The 15,523-nt window shown below is 56.7% G+C and overlaps 1 protein-coding gene across 3 annotated transcripts in view; it reads left to right on the top strand.

Annotated features, from left to right (window-relative positions):
- The first annotated feature begins 721 nt into the window (after positions 1 to 721).
- The window catches only part of CACNA1I (calcium voltage-gated channel subunit alpha1 I), a 111,351-nt gene continuing 96,549 nt past the window's right edge, over positions 722 to 15,523 (top strand). For all 3 annotated transcript variants that reach the window (XM_081061381.1, XM_081061380.1, XM_081061379.1), the window contains exons 1-2: positions 722 to 1,201; positions 10,781 to 11,033. In XM_081061381.1, the coding sequence (XP_080917507.1) occupies positions 10,801 to 11,033 (233 nt within the window). In that variant the 5' untranslated portion in view covers positions 722 to 1,201; positions 10,781 to 10,800. The remainder of the gene's footprint in view (positions 1,202 to 10,780; positions 11,034 to 15,523) is intronic.

The raw sequence follows: 15,523 nt of genomic DNA, 5'->3' as shown, positions 1-15,523 counted from the left end.
GCTGAGCTGTGGTCCCAGATCTCTCAGGCTCCTGTGGCCCAGACTACCCAGGGGAAGTGGTGAGGCTGGGGCATCTGCAGCTGGAGTAAGAGGCATCTGTTCCACTTGAGAGCCCTCATGGAAACCTTCCTGGAGGAGATGGTCTTTCAGTCAAGTCTTGAAGGTTGAGAAGAAGCGTTAGTGTGGGTGAGAAGTGGAGAGGTGGCCTGGGTCTTGAGGGAACCTTTGGAGTTCTAGCCTGGCTTCACCACGTAAGAGCTGGTGGCCTCAGATGGGCAGCCTCTCCCTGGAGCAGTGCGGGACCCCCCGCCTCGCACCTCACAGCATCTTAGTGAGAATCCAAAGTGTAATGTGGCCCCCCAGGCCCCCTGGACACGGGCGGTGGTCAGCAACGGGATCCCGCCCCTTTTACACATGACGCAGCCCCCTTGCTGAGGGGGATAGGACCCTCCCCCAGGCACGACCCTGAATTTTAAGGAGGTGGCCGCAAGGCTGGGGGGCTTCTTGCTCTCTGAGGAGGAGTGGGGCTCACCAGCCGCTGTCAGTCTGTCTGTCGCCTCCGCGCCTCCCCCCTCCAGCGTCCCGCGCCTGCAGCTTTCCCCGAAGACATTTGGTGTCAGTATAAGGACGGCTTTGCCTCTCGCACGCGGCGCGGCTCGGCCTCGCCGCCGCCGCACGTCCCCGCACCGCCGGCGCTCGGGCTCCTCCGCAGCCCCCGCCGCGCAGACCCCGCACCTCGGGCCGACCCCGGCTAGAAACGCAGCCCCGACCCCGGCCCCTGCCCCGGGCCGCCCGCGTCGGCTGCCGGCGGGTCCCCTCCCGGCACTTGCCTGCGCTCGGTCCCCGCAGCCCCCCCGCCCCGCCCCGGCCCCCGAGCGCCGCGCACCCGCCCGCCGCCTGCCGCGCGCTCCAACTCCCGCTCCGCTCGCGGCTCGGCCGCGTTGCCGACTTCTCGCCGCCCGCCGGATCCCTGCCGACCCTCCGCGCGCCCGAGGTCTCCTCGCGCCATGGCCCGGGCCCCGGGGCCCGCTGCCCACCGCCCGCCGCCCCTGGCGCCTCAGGGGCTCAGCTGATCCCGAATTGGCTTGGGGGGCGACTGGCGGGGCGGGGGTCCCCCTGGATTTCCGGCTGGGGGAGGACGCAGCACCTCCGCGTCTCGAATCCGGACGACCCCCAGCTGCCCAGCCACGTCCATGCCCAGGTAGGTGGGGATGGGGGCGGGGGTGAAGGCGAAAGAAGGCAGGGCTCAGCTCCGATGCCAGTTTCTTGGCGCGTGGATTCTTTCTTTATGGAGGCATTTATTTATTTATTTCTGGGGACCAGTCTCCCCACCCGCGCGTGTCCATCAGGTCGGCCCCCCAGCCGGTGTCTTCGGGGCAGGTGCCTTGGGAGGAAGGACGGGGAAACTTTGACCGGTCCCTTCTCCAAGGCCACGAAAGTTCTTTCCGTGCCAATGCTGAAGCCCGCTGAGCCAGCGCTGCAGAAATTTATTCAACAAGTCAGGCTGCCGTCCGGGGCCCAAGCTGTCTGTCTGTCCCGCTGCCGCTCCGCTGCTGCGGCTCTGCGGCCAGCTGGAGCAGAGCTGGGGCCAGTGTCCAGGAGACTGAGCTGGAGTGTTGGCGGAGGGAGAGTGGCCGCGGGGACTGAACGGGGGAATCCCAGGCAGTGTTTAACTTTCCTGGAGGCTGGGGTGGTGCTGGCCCCCTCCCTGGTCAGTACCCCAGGGGGTGCCCAAGGCCTCACTGCATGAAGCCAGGCCAGGGTTGAAGCTGGGACTCTAGGGGGTAAAAGAATCCTCAGCAGGTTGGGGCTGGTTATATAATGAGTGTTTATGATGATTGGCTTTTAACTGTCTGCTGGGTGGTGTGTGTGGAGGATGTGGAGGGCAAGAGGCCTTGGCAGGGGGTAGGAAGGCCTCCTGGGGGAGCTGGTCATGCTACTTGGGGGAGGGGTCCCTTGGATGGGCCCAGGCTGAGGCTTCAGTCAGCTACTCTATTTGTGTCTTTCTCCTCCTTCAGGGTCCTGGGTGCCCCTGAGCTATGGATGAGATTGGGGTGTGTGGAGACCCCTGAGCTATATTGTGGTCCTGGGAGTCTGTGTTCTGGGGTCAGGTGTGTGTGTGTGTGTGTGTGTGTGTGTGTGTGTGTGTGTGTGAAAGAGAGAGAGAGAGAGAGAGAGAGAGAGAGAGAGAGAGAGATTGCTTGCGTCTGTGCCTGTGTGGTGTGATGGGGTCTGACACGCCTTGTAAGGAGTGTTTTAGGGGCTGGAGAGCTCAGGTTGGCCTGAGCAGGGAGCCATTCTGTCCTGTCTCACCACTTGGGGGATTCACCCAGCAGATACTGGCACCACCTAGGGGTAGGGTGCTGTGCAGATGGGGGCTTGGGTCCATGGGCTGCGCCCCCTGGGAAAGGGTTTGACTGAGGAGTTCGGACTGCAATCTTCTGGCCCTGATCACTCTGTTGGGTCACCTCTTGGATCAATGTCTCCCATAAGCCCCAAGGACTAGCTTCGGACACTCTTGTCCACCCTTTAGGACAAACTTTCTGTTCAGGCTCAGAGACCTGGGCTGGGCTGGGGACTGGGTGAGGAGTCCAGAACCCTCCCTTTCCCCTTCCTGCCTCTACCATCCACACTGAGCCAGAGGGAGGGGATGCCAGTGGGTGACAGGGCAGGGTGATACTGAGTGGGGACCAGTTCTGGGGCTGCAGTGGGGGGAGGGAGAGGAAAAGGGAAAAGTACATGCTTTCGGTGGGGTGGGGCTGAGCTGGCCTGGCACCCAACTCATGAGCCCCCATGGGGCCTGGGCACCACACTGCCTTGAGCTCCCTTCCTGGCTGCCAGAACTGCCCAGGCCTGCCCAGGCACCATGATGGCCAGCTTGGGGGAGGGCCTACTGGCCAGGCCGAAGGCCCCTCCTTGTTCCTTTGACTAAGGTTCTTTGCTCCCTTTTCTCCATCTCCCTATTCCAGGGCTCTGAGAGGGCATCTTCTAGGCCCACCAGGGGGCACCAAGCAGCAGGTTTCTGACTTTTCTTGACCTTGGTGGGGAGGTGAGGACGGAGGTTGCTGGGAGAAATGCTCCTCCTGCCCCTTGTGAGCCTACAGCCAAGCTGGGAGCACTTTCAGGGATCAGTGTGACTGTGGATCCTTCTCTCTCTGATCCTGGACCCAGATCCACACCCTGAGCCCATAGGTGCCACCTCGGGCTCCCCTCCCCAAGCCCCCCTCTATTACCATCTCTTGCACCCTCATCCTGAGCCCCAAGTGGGACTCCCAAGAGGGTCTGTTTCTGGGCACCACTCTGTCCTTTCCCCACCCTGGAGGGGCTCCACCCTCGGCAGCTTCTGAGCGCTGTCCAAGGTAATGAAACAGGCTCTTGTGGGGCCCTTTGATTCCCTCTGTCTCCTCTCAGTTGCCTTGTTCTCTGAGTACCCAAACCCCGGCTCAGGGTGCTCAAAAACTATGTCCAGAAAAGGAATGCTGGGCTGGGTGCAGGTTCCACAGAGACCCCACTGTGGGGCTGCAGGGCCCTCCTTCTCTCTCCTCCTTCTCTTTCCCCTCCTCCTCTCCTCTTCCTTTCTTGTCCTCTCTCCCCGCCTCCGCTCCTTTCTGACCCCTTCCCTCCCTCCTGTTCTTCTCTGCAGAACATTTCCTTCCCACACGTTCCCAGGATGTACTCTTGCCTTGTGCCCTCAACCCCTGTGCTCCCAGGAGTCCTGGACTGGGGGTTCAGAGACAGCCCAGGGAGCTGTGGGTGCGAGGTCTGTGGGTGCATGTGCCATGATCTGTGGTTTGTGGGTCTCTGTGAATGTGTGAGCGTGTGGGGTCTTGGGGTCTGAAGGTCCATGGGTCCATGGATCTGTAGGTCTCTGGGTGTATGTGTCTGCGAACCTGTGGATGTGTAGCTTTATGGACCTGTGGGCCTGTGGATCCTGACATCCAGGAAGATGTGGGCTGAGTCTCTCCTCCTCATGGCTGCCAGTCTAAGAAGGAAAGAAAACAAATCTGATTTCCTGCTCTCTTTCTCACTTATATTTACTAAGCACCTACTATGTGCCAAGCCCTGTTCTGGTCACTGGGGGACATCACAGCGAACAGAAGGGAACAGACAAAATCTGCCCTCTTGGAGCATCTGTGTCCTGGGAGGGGCCAGGGGCCTCCTCTGTGCCAGGTGCTGTGCGGTCACTTGGCCACAGGGCCTGGTTATTTCTCATGCTCTTGGAGGGGAGAACCCGGCTGTCTCTGACACATGGGGGTGCAGATCATGGAAGGCTTTGAAAACATAGGTGTTTGGATGCCCCTTGAACAAGTGCTGGGAGCTTTTGGGGCTCCTTGGGCAGGAGAGGATGAAAAGGAAGTGGTTTTTCCACGGTGGAGGCCACTGTCCTTCGGGCTGGAGGTTAACACATACCTGGCCCCACCCCACAGGCCTCTGCCTTCATCTGGAGCCACTATCTTGGCCAGCGCCCTCTCGCCCTGTACTCTGGCTAGGGCACCCTTGCTGATGGTGCATTTTGAGAGGAGCATTAAGGTTTTCCTTCTCCTCACCGCTGACCACCGGCCTTGATGGGCAGCGAGGGCCACATTCCACTCTCAGTTGGTCCAGGGACTTGGGCCTCCTCCCTGGATCACTCAGCTCAGCTCTTATTCTGACCGGGAAGACATGAGCAAGTCCATGATTATGAGCATGGTCCAGATGGCTAAGGCACTTAGCATCACGGGAGTGTCAGCTTTTTATAAAATTGGGATAATGCGTTCCACCTTACGGGATTTTTGTGAGTCTTGGAAACAGCTTTACAGTGCCTAGCATGGGGCCTGGTACAGTGAAGCTGTTTTTCTTTCATTGAGGTATTTTCTGAATCTCTTTTCCAAAGCTTGGTGAGACTGCGTGATGCAGTGAGGGTAGAACTGGGACTCGAACCTGGGCCCTGCGACTCCCGATGCAGGGCGCTTTCTGCTAGAACACCCTCCCTCCCATCAGGAACTATGTTCACCCTGATTTGTTAGCCGATGTCAGACCCAAGGCCCTAATTACTGCAGAGTGAGTAAAAACTGATCAGCAGAGTCGCCTGCTGGGAGATGCTCAAACACACTGATGGAGATTTAAACACAGCCTGACTTGCTGGCACTTGTCATAAGGCTGAGCCGACAAGCAAATGACAATGCCGAGTGACAGACATATGGACAGGTACCCATGTGTTCCGGAGCCCCAGGAGCGACCAGCCACTTGCTCAAGGGCATCCAAACACCTTGTGCTTTCAAAGCCTTCCATGCTCTGCACCCCTGTGTACCAAACACAGCCCAGTTCTCCTCTCCAAGCAGTGGATGGGTGGGTGGGGTGGAAGGCTGCCACTTTCTGTCCACAGCCTGGCCTGCACAACCCTTTAACTGATGGCCTGCATTTGGGCCTCCCAGATCCAAATCCCAGCTCTTTCACTAAGTACTTCTTGACCTTGGGAAAATTCTTTAACCTCTCAGTGCCTCAGTTTCCTCACCTATAAAACGGAGAGAGTAAAAGCACTTACTTCACTGGGTTGTAACGAGGTGCCTGGCACATAGTAAGTGCTCGACGAAGAATATCGGCTATGGCTCTTTTTGGCCGTCATGGAAGGGGCTGCTGCTCCAATTCACTGAACACTGCAAAGCTGGCGGGGCTGGCTGCTGATTTTGGTGACAGGACCAAGGTAACTGCAATGTGTGGGCAAGCCCAGCTGGCCAGACCAGAACAAGTTTTGTGTCAGGTCATGCACTTAGGGGCCAAACTTCAGCCAGTCATCTTTAGGCTAGAAGAGCCTGCCTTTGCTGCAGCTCCTCTAAAGAAGACCTTGAGGGACTAGTGGACCACATACCCCTTAGGTGCTGCAGTCTGACTGGGTTGCCAGCCAGGCTGTGGGGCTCCCAGCCTGCAGCAAGAGAGGGCACCCAGGCAGGTGACTTGTCTGCTCTCCTCTGGGTGACTTGGAGCAAACCTGGTCCAGTCCTTGCCGAGGAAAGTAGACAAACTTGAATGTGACTGGGGACGGGGTCCTGAGGAGCAGATGATGGGACATTGTCACCCAGGGAATGGATGAGGGAGCTGGTGAGAAGAGGCCTGGGACAGATGAGGCTGTGGGGTGGACAGGCTGTCATCAGCGTCTGCAGGGCTGTCATGCGGAAGAGGGAGCGGACAGAGGGTTCCACCGGCTCTGGGGTGCAGGCTGGAAGGTTCTGGGAGGCAGGTTCCCTGCAGCCTCACAGAGACTTTTCTGTAGGTCTCCAGATGTAGCCTCTGCATTGGTGTATGTGTGTGTCTGTGTGAGTAGGTATTATGTATATGTGTGTGTGAGTGTGTGTCAGTGTGTCTGTGTGAGAGTGTGTGTATCTGTGTGTGAGTGGGTATCTGGTTGTGTATGTGAGTTTGATTGTGTGTGAGTGTGTAAGACGTATGTGGGTGACAGAATGCGCGTGCCTGTGCGTGACTGTGTGTGTGTGTGATTGTGTATGTGAGTGTGTGTGCCCATGTATGTGACTGTCAGTGTGTGTGGTGACAGGTCAGGCCACTTCGGGGTCCCATTCTTTTCAGAGATTCCCTGTGTGAAGTCCTGGAGCTCACAGGAGTCTGAAATGAAACACTGTGTTTCTGGAACTCCTAAGTTCCAGGATTCTGGAATTCCATGGCTGACAGTGCTAACACACATGGGGCTCACTGTCACTGGCCCAGCATCTGCGTGTGGTCAGGTGTTCACGTGTGTTACCTCTGTTCATTCTCCCATCATCCCTGCCGCAGAGCACTTGTCATCCTCATTTGATAGACAGAGTCACGGAAGGCCCCTGCCAGGCTGAGTTGTGTGCCAGCGTAGGTTGGTGTCAACTGGTCTCCAACACAGGTCTTGGCTCCCAGCTCTGAAACACCACACTGTAGAGTCCAGTGGTGATGGAGGTGATAGTGGTGATGGTGATGGAGGTGATGGAGATGGTAATGATGATGGTGGTGTTGGTGATAGAGGTAGAGGTGATAGTGGTGATGGTGAGAGTGGTGATGATGTTGATGCAGGTGAAGCAGGTGATGGAGGTGATAGTGGTGATGATGGTGATGGAGGTGATGCAGGTGATGGAGGTGATAGTGGTGATGATGGTGATGGAGGTGAAGCAGGTGATGGAGGTGATAGTGGTGATGATGGTGATGGAGGTGATGGAGGTGATAGTGGTGATGATGGTGATGGAGGTGATGGAGGTGATAGTGGTGATGATGGTGATGGAGGTGAAGCAGGTGATGGAGGTGATAGTGGTGATGATGGTGATGGAGGTGATGGAGGTGATAGTGGTGATGATGGTGATGGAGGTGAAGCAGGTGATGGAGGTGATAGTGGTGATGATGGTGATGGAGGTGATGGAGGTGATAGTGGTGATGATGGTGATGGAGGTGATGCAGGTGATGGAGGTGATAGTGGTGATGATGGTGATGGAGGTGATGGAGGTGATAGTGGTGATGATGGTGATGGAGGTGATGGAGGTGATAGTGGTGATGATGGTGATGGAGGTGATGGAGGTGATAGTGGTGATGGTGGTAGTGATGGAAAAGAGAGGGCTGGGGTGGCAGTCCCTGGGGATGGCCCAGCGCCCCATGCATGCTAAGACATCCATCTTTATGGGTCCTAGAGAGCCTTCCCATCCATATCACGTCTTCACAAGGGCCTGCTAAAACAGGCAGGTGGAGAGCTTTACAGAGAGGAAAACCGAGACTCCAAAAGGCAGATAGAGTCAGGAGTGAGTGTATGTTCCACACACTGTGGGCTCCTGCTCTGCCCCTACCTCTGCTCATGGAGGCCAGTCCAGTTACCACACCACTGTCTTGTGGGCCAGAACCCAGAGGAAGGATGCTGGGATGTGGAGGCAACTCTGATTCTGGGGCCAGATGGACCTGAGTTTGAATCCGCCAATGCTGCCACCTAACACAAGTCCTCTTGACTTTGTCAGGCTCCATCTGCAGACAGGTTGGAGCCCGGGGGCGGGGCAGCTGCCAGTCCCCCCAAAACTTCCAGCCATAGGCACGTGGGCAGCTGTGGACAGGAACTGGGCTGTAGGCACAGGGCAGAGGGACTTGGGAATGGGGAACAGGTCAGGGGAGATAGGATAGTCTGGGTGGTCGTGGGAAAGCAGGTCAAAGTGCTGAACTGCTGGGTGGGCAATGGGGAGAAAGTCAGAGAGTGGTGGCTGGGTGGGCACTGGGGAGCAAGTCAGATGGTAGAGTCTAGGTGGTCAATGGGGAATAGATCAGAGGAGGAGGCTGGGAGGGCACTGGGGAGTGGGTTGGGGGTGGCAGCCTTGGCAGTTGTGGTCTCTAGTAGCCCCACAGTGAGGGAGGACAGGACAAAGGACAACACATTGTGACAACTTTGAACAGGGACAAGTGAGGCACAAAGCAAGTTAATACAAAGTGGACAGAACTGAGAGCGAGGAGAGGGCACGATCACGTGTGGTCCCAGAGGCCACGGTGACTGTTCCCACCTGTGCAGGTACAGGAAGGGCTTTGGTGGTGCTGGGTAGGATGGCATTGGGCCTATACAAGGCCTGGCTCTTCTGCCTCTAAAATTGATCTCAAACCCACCCCCTTCTTTCCACCTCCACCAGCATCCCAGACTAGGCCAGCCAATCATTCCAGCCTCCTTCTGGCCCTCCCTGCTCCACCCCTACCCCTCCACCCACTCTCCCTTCAGCCCTCAGAGGGATGGCTTAAAGACACAGACCAAACAAAGCACAGCACTCCTTACATAAAGCCCTTCCATGGCTTCCTGTTGCACTTGGACTAAAACCCAAGCTCCTTCCATGGGCTCGCAACGGGCTCTGCCAAACTCTCCTTTCTCATCCCCCCTCCCTGTCCCGGGCTCAGCCACACTGGCCTCGTTTCTGTTCTTTAAATGCACCAAGTTCATTCTAGCCTCCCAGGCTTTGCACATGCGACTGCTTCTACCCAGAGTGCTCTTCCCACAGATCACCCATGGCCATGCCTTGTGATTTCCGTTTCTATCTAAAATGTGTCTTTCTTTAGAGAGGCCGAGGTGGTTCTCCCCACTCCCACTGTTCTCCTTGTTTATTTACCTCCCAGCACTTTTTATTCATTTATTCAACAAATATTTATCAAGCACCTAGTATGTTCCAGGCACTGTTCCAGGTGCTGGGGGATACAGCAGTGAATGAAACAGACCACAGTCCCTGCTCTCTTATAGCCTTCTTTCAGGTCGGAAGACAGACAGTAAATCATAAAGATATAAAGACATCAATTATACAGTATGTTTGGTGATGATAAGAGCTCTGGAAGCACAGAAAGATAAATTGACTCTTGTCTTTTTCCCTTGCTGGAGTGTTGACTTCTTGTGAATGAGGGCTGGTGCCAAACCTGGCTCATTCACCAGCATAGCCTCAGAGCCAGCCCAGCGTCTGCACGTAGTAGGTGCTCAGGAAATATTGTTGGACAAATGAATGAATCTTCAGGTCCTGGGACAACAGGGCTTGGAAGATGGAAGAGAGGGTGCTCCAGGAAGAGGAGGCAGATGGAGGAGGCAACTCTAGGGTCTGAGGAGGTCCAGTTTGGCCGGAGTGAGGGGCCAGTGGACACATCAGTAGGCTCTGAAGCTGGCACAGCAGTGGGCAGACCTGGAGCCACCCCAGGGGGGATGGTTTTCAGCCCAGGGATTGACACGTGGCGGGCCGAGATGCCTGGGAGCTTATGTAAGGCCCGTGGCTGTTTTTCTGGAACCAAGAGCAAAGCCCTGAGCTTGGGAGAAAACTCTGCCTCCCTGACCAGCCGGGCGAAGTGGCAGGAGGTGCCAACTCCCGCCTATTGCCCCCGGGAGCCAGAGAAATGTCCAAATGCATCAGCTCTGGGCGGCTCAGCCGACAGCTCAGCAGCTACGAGTGGCAGCCGGGTGAGCGCCAGGGATTTGGGCCTTATCTCCAACTCCCACTGCCCAGCCTGGCACTGTCACGATTCTAGGGCCCAGGAGACCCCTGTGGATGAAGATCCAGGGATTGGTAGGTTCTAGAAGGAGGTGAGGGGCAGGTCCTGAGGAGTGGCTTTTCTGCCCACCCTGGCAGTGGCTGGCTGTAGAGGGGGACATGCGAGGCCATGGTCAGTCCTCACTGAGTCTGCAGGGCTGGTGCAGGAATCCTGGCCTCGAAGCACACCCTCGTTCTATATTTGCCTCAGTGTGTGGCCTTGGCAGGCCATTGGCTTCTCAGGGCCTCAGTTTCTCCATCTATAAAGCTTTGTGTGTAAGGTCCCCTGGGTTCTCAGCTTTGTGAGGCGGTGGGTGGTGGGTCCCTGGGTCTTAGCTCAGCTGTCCTTAGGGAAGCCTGCCCTGAGTCCCTCCCAGCTTGTCTAGGTTGCCCAACTTCTCCTGGGTAACACGTGTCATCCTGGCCATAATGTCTGTCCTTATAACAACTTTCCCTTTTTCTTCTTGCCTATTTTCTTTACCTTTGATGAGGCAACAAATCCACAACTCTAGTCTCATAAAAAAATAACTCATATCACAACTACATTCTAAGAAGGTTTTCTTCTCTCCACTCTTCATCTCCCCAAGTTGAGGCTCCATGCGGACCACACTTGCCTCAGGACCACCAGCCTGGAAGTGGATTCCAACTCGCTGACATCTGGGGCCGCAGATCTTTCCTAATCCTCGTGGCCGAGTGAGGGGAGGGGCCTGTGGGCGTGAGGCTGGGCTGTCTCCTCTCAGGGACGGCTGCTTGGGGAGCGTGTACCAGGACTGCCCCTGCCATGTGCCACCTCTTGTTCCCGCCAGGCTCCTCGCTCAGCGCTGACATGGCTGAGAGCTCCTCGCCGCTCTCCCCCTCTGCCATGGCCCTGGCCCCTGAGCCCGGAGTCACAGAGCAGCCGGCGCCCCGGAGCCCTCCGCCCTCTCCTCCAGGCCTGGAGGAGCCCCTGGATGGAGCGGATCCAGATATCCCTCACCCGGACCTGGCGCCCGTTGCCTTCTTCTGTCTGCGACAGACGACCAGCCCCCGGAACTGGTGCATCAAGATGGTGTGTAACCCATATCCTTCACGTGGCCTGGAGTTGTCAGGGCTCTGCCTAGGGCCAAGCTGCTCCCTGAGGGAGCCCTGCCTGTCACACTTGCCTCTGGTTCAGAGGTCGGAGGCCGCCGGGGCCTGGATGGTGGCGAGTGAGCTCACGGGGTGGGTGTGGGGTGGTGTCAGAGCGTGGAGGTTGGGCTGATGAGGACCTGGTGTCCTGCTGGTGTGAATATTCTGGAAGTTGCTGACTGCAGGGGTCAATCCAGTGGCCAGCTGGTTCAGAAAGTCTCAGGTGTGAGCCCCAGCTCACTGCTGGAATGAGGGACACAGAGTGAAGTCAGACCCCAGCACAGCTCCCAGTGACTGAGACATTTGATGGGCTGTGGCCCCAGAGGTGATGAGAGCTATGATGTGGGCCTGTGGGCGTGGGCCCGAGGCAGTGAGGTTCCCCTGCCCCAGTGTCCTGGGTGGGCCTCTGATTGGAGCCGAGGCAGCAGAAGCAGCCTCAGCACAAATCTGCCCACCTTCACTTGCTGTCTCTAGTCTGCTCTTGTCACGCCCTGCTTAAGTTCCTGCACCATTTTCCATTGCCCTCCACAGCAAAGCCCTAGCCCAGCCCACCAGGCCCTGTGTGCTCCCCACCCAGTCTCACTTCCTGCCACTCTGCTTCGCCTGTGCTCTTTCAGGCTTCAGGGCCATCTCACATGCACTTCCCTTTGAAATGCTTTTCCTTTCTCTCTTCACCTGGGCAAATCCTCGATCGCATCCTTCAAATCTCAGTATGTCACCTCCTCAGGGAAGCCCTCTGTGATTCCACCTCAGCCTCTCCATTTGTTGTCACTATCTGTTATAGTTGTGGGATTCTGAATCCAACATTTGACTCCTCCAGGGGTACTGGCAGAGGACCAGGACACAGACCAAGCTTGTCTTGTTCACCGCTGGACCTCAGCACCCCGCGCAAGAGCACAGCCATAGGCGCTCCTTTAATGTTTGCTGGGCACACACTGGTGATTTCTGAGCTGAGTCTCCAGTAATGAATGAATGGTGTCAGGTGGAGAGAGCAGCGGGGACAGGGGTACGGCAGGAGCAAAGGGCTGGATGGGCAAGGGACTGAGGGCGGTTTGGTGTGGTTGGAGTGGAGGAGGGAGGGGCAGAATGGAGACACGAGGCTGGAGGGCAATGGGAGATGTCGCAGCCCCTGAAGGCCAAGTGAGGAGCTGGCCTGTGTTCTGAGGGCGATGAGACCTGGCGAAGTTTAAAGCAGGGGCGTGACGTGGTGGGATCTGTGTTTTAGACGGATCACTGAACTGCAGCGTGGGACGTATTACAGGGGTGAGCCTGTGGCTGGGGGCTGGTGAGGAGGAAACTTTGGGACCCAGGTGTGGTGGCCTCATGATTTTGGGGTCCACCAAGCAGGGCAGAGTCCCTGCCAGTGCTCGAGGCCACATAGGGTAGGGTCTGCGCCCAGGCCTTGACGCTGGGGTGCCCAGATGCAGGCTGGGGTGCTGAGGCCAGCCCCCAGAAAGGCTGGGGGAGGCAGCCATGCTGAGCCCAGAGTCTGCTGGCCTCCCTGCTATGTCGGGGGGCTGAGGTGATAATGGGCCCCCGACCTTGACGCTCCTTTTGTGGGACAGTTCAAGAGGTCTCAGACACCGTGACAGGGTCTGCTCAGTAACTCAGTTCACCCAATGCTATCTGACACCTGCCCTGGCATCACAAAGGACCGAGAAGCAGAGCTGGTCTGCCCTGGGGAGTTTCTGGGAACAGGGGACGCAAGTACCATCCATGGGACCAGTTTTAGTACAAAACGTTGGGGAAACCTTAGGGACCCACAGTGCGTGAGCTGGGGGGCAGCCAGGCCAGAGAAGGCGGACCACGGGAGCTTTGGGCCTTTGAGGGAGAGAAAGCTGGCTGCGGGAGCAGGGAGACATTGGAACCATGTCACAGGGACCTTGCATGGGTAGGTCACAGGGTTGATTCTGGCTCTGCCACTTAGGTGCCATGTGACCTTGGGAAACACACTTCACCTGTCTGAGCCTCACGTAGTTTATATGTCAATACTGCTCTGGGTGAGAAGCACAGCCATGGCTCAGGGGACTTTGGCGTGGAGTCTGACCCATCTCACCCTCTGACAGTCTCTGGCAGGTCTGGCTGGGCTGGAGCAGAACTAAGCCATCCAAGTGTCACAAAGATGCCCCTGGATGGGGAGATGTCTGAGTTGTGTCTGCCACGAAGTAGGTGTGTAACTTTGGGCAGTCCCTTCTCTCTGAGTCTCAGTGCCACCACTCCACCTAAAAAGGAGGGGCTGGGTGAAATGCCCCTTTCCAGCCACAGTCGCCCACACCATTGACCTTAGGCAGCCGGGACCCTGACCACTGAACGGAGCACAGAGACCCTTCCAGTTGACACATTTCTGGCCTGTTGGGCAAAGTCTCTGGGGTCCTCTTCTGTTTGTCCTCACCAGTCCTTTGGCCTCCACCCTCAGGGCATGTGAGAGCCTGGGGTTGGGGACAAATGTGGGGCTGGCCCTGGAGGGAGAGAAAGGGTCCGGATCCCAGGCAGAGCTGGACTTGGTCCTCGCCTGTCTCAGGGAGAGCCCTGGGTCCACACATGTGGTACTGTGTGGGGCAGGGGGTGAGGCCAAATTCAGCCCCTCTTGGAGGGATGCGTCATCCCTGGGAGCCACTCAGCACCACCGGCCTCCCCAGGCCCCATGGCTAGAAGCCGCTGAGGCTGGGATGAGGGAGGGAGGGATGGAGGTCTCAGCCTGAACTGGCTGCCTCACTGCTGGGCTGCTGTCTGGACCAGAGATCTGATGATTCCGGTGTGGAACAGCCTCAAGTGTTGAGTTGTAGGACTCTTGGACTTCAAACTTCTGTGATTCAACCTAAGGGCTCTAAGTTCAGCTATAAAGCTCAGTGACTCAAATTCTAAGCTTCTGTGATTCAAAGGCTGTAAAATTGTGTGTTTCAATGTGTGTCTGACCCTTGGTGGCTGCAATGGTGTGTGTCTGGGAGTTAGAGGGCCAGGGATTCCGTCCCTGTGAACAGGCCACGACAGTGCCAAGTTCATAGCCTGAGTCGGGATGGTGGGAGAGAGGCCAAGGCACGTTTCTACAAAGGCAGGACCAGGAGACCTTGGTGTCCACAGAGGTCCTGGGAGCAGAGACTCGATCATGGGGTTCTCAGGCTGGGCTTTAGGGGTTTGAAGTATATGTGTGGGGGTGTCCTTCATCAGATACTGAGGGCTCTAGGGTTCTTTCCTGGCTGGAAACCTCCCCCACCTCTCTTCCCTGGGAGGGAGCTCAAGGAGGGAGCCAAGCTTAACCTAGGGAACTGGTGAAGAGGAGGCTTTGGGACGCAAGTGTTGTGCTCCTCGGTGGGGCTCTGTTGGCATTTTGGGTACGATCATGTTTTGTGGTTTCGGCTGACTTGTACATTACAGGACGTTTGGTGTTCCTGGTCCCTAAATATTAATAGGTAGTATTTGTCAATCATTGTGCCAACCCTTCACCTTTCCAGACTCTGCAGGATTCTGCTCCCCACCAAGAACCCAAAGGAATGGTGGACGTGTCCGTGTCAGGGTCAGGCTAGCGGGAGCAGCTGTCATGACCAACACGCCCAGGGCAGTGTGGGAGGTCTGCCCCAGATAGACTGCCCTAAGCACCACTGTCCTTGGTGCTGAGGGGCCTGGCTCAGAGCCAGCTGCCCTTTGAAGCTGGGTGGTTCCCGAGGCAGCTCCTCATCCAGCCCAGAGCTAGGCCCTGAGTCACCACCTGACTCACTGGAGAACCAGAGGTTCCTGGGACCCTGCCTGAGCAGGAAAGGCCCGTTCACCCACAAGTCAGCACCACGTTCTGCCTGGCCTAGCCCTTGGGCATCTGTTGTCAGCTGGGGTTTCAGCTGGAAGGTCTCTGGGTGGAAAATGTCAGGGACTGGTTTCACTGTTTGACTCATGGGGAGGTGGCATATGGCGTGTGGACCCAAGTCAGACAGACCTAGGGGCTGGTTCTCTGGTTCTGCCTCTTATTTGCTGTGTGATCATAGGCTAGTTTCTTAACCTCTCTGACCCCCAGTTTCCCCACTTGTCAAACACAGGTGATAATCCCCACTTGACAGGATTGCACTGAAGACCAAAGCAGTACGTAAGGCACACGTGAAAATGGAGCTGTGCGGACTAGAAATACTTCTGCCTATGGGGTTATCATTCTTCTCATTCGTGCCCAAAAGGTGTGTCATTGAGTAAACACTCTGCTTGTGGTAGATTTGGTAAGACATCAGGCGTCAAGTCTTTAGATAGAACATAATGCTTTCAAAGGACGTTGTTTCTAGGGAAAATCAAGAATCAATCTCCTATTTAGGTAAATCAGTTATGCTCTGCGCAGCCATGCCCTCATCCGTGCAGACATTGCTAATCCATCACAGCATTCTCCAGCAGAACGTCCCTGGCAGCAGGACTGATCAGGTGGAAACCGGTTTTCCACCTAGATTAGATTTTGAGAGCCTTTCTTA

This window comes from Rhinolophus hipposideros, assembly GCF_964194185.1.
Source record: "Rhinolophus hipposideros genome assembly, chromosome: 9".
NCBI classification, from domain to species: domain Eukaryota; kingdom Metazoa; phylum Chordata; class Mammalia; order Chiroptera; family Rhinolophidae; genus Rhinolophus; species Rhinolophus hipposideros.
The sequence above is the reverse complement of the archived record's forward strand: the minus strand, read 5'-3'. Positions and strand labels throughout refer to the sequence as shown.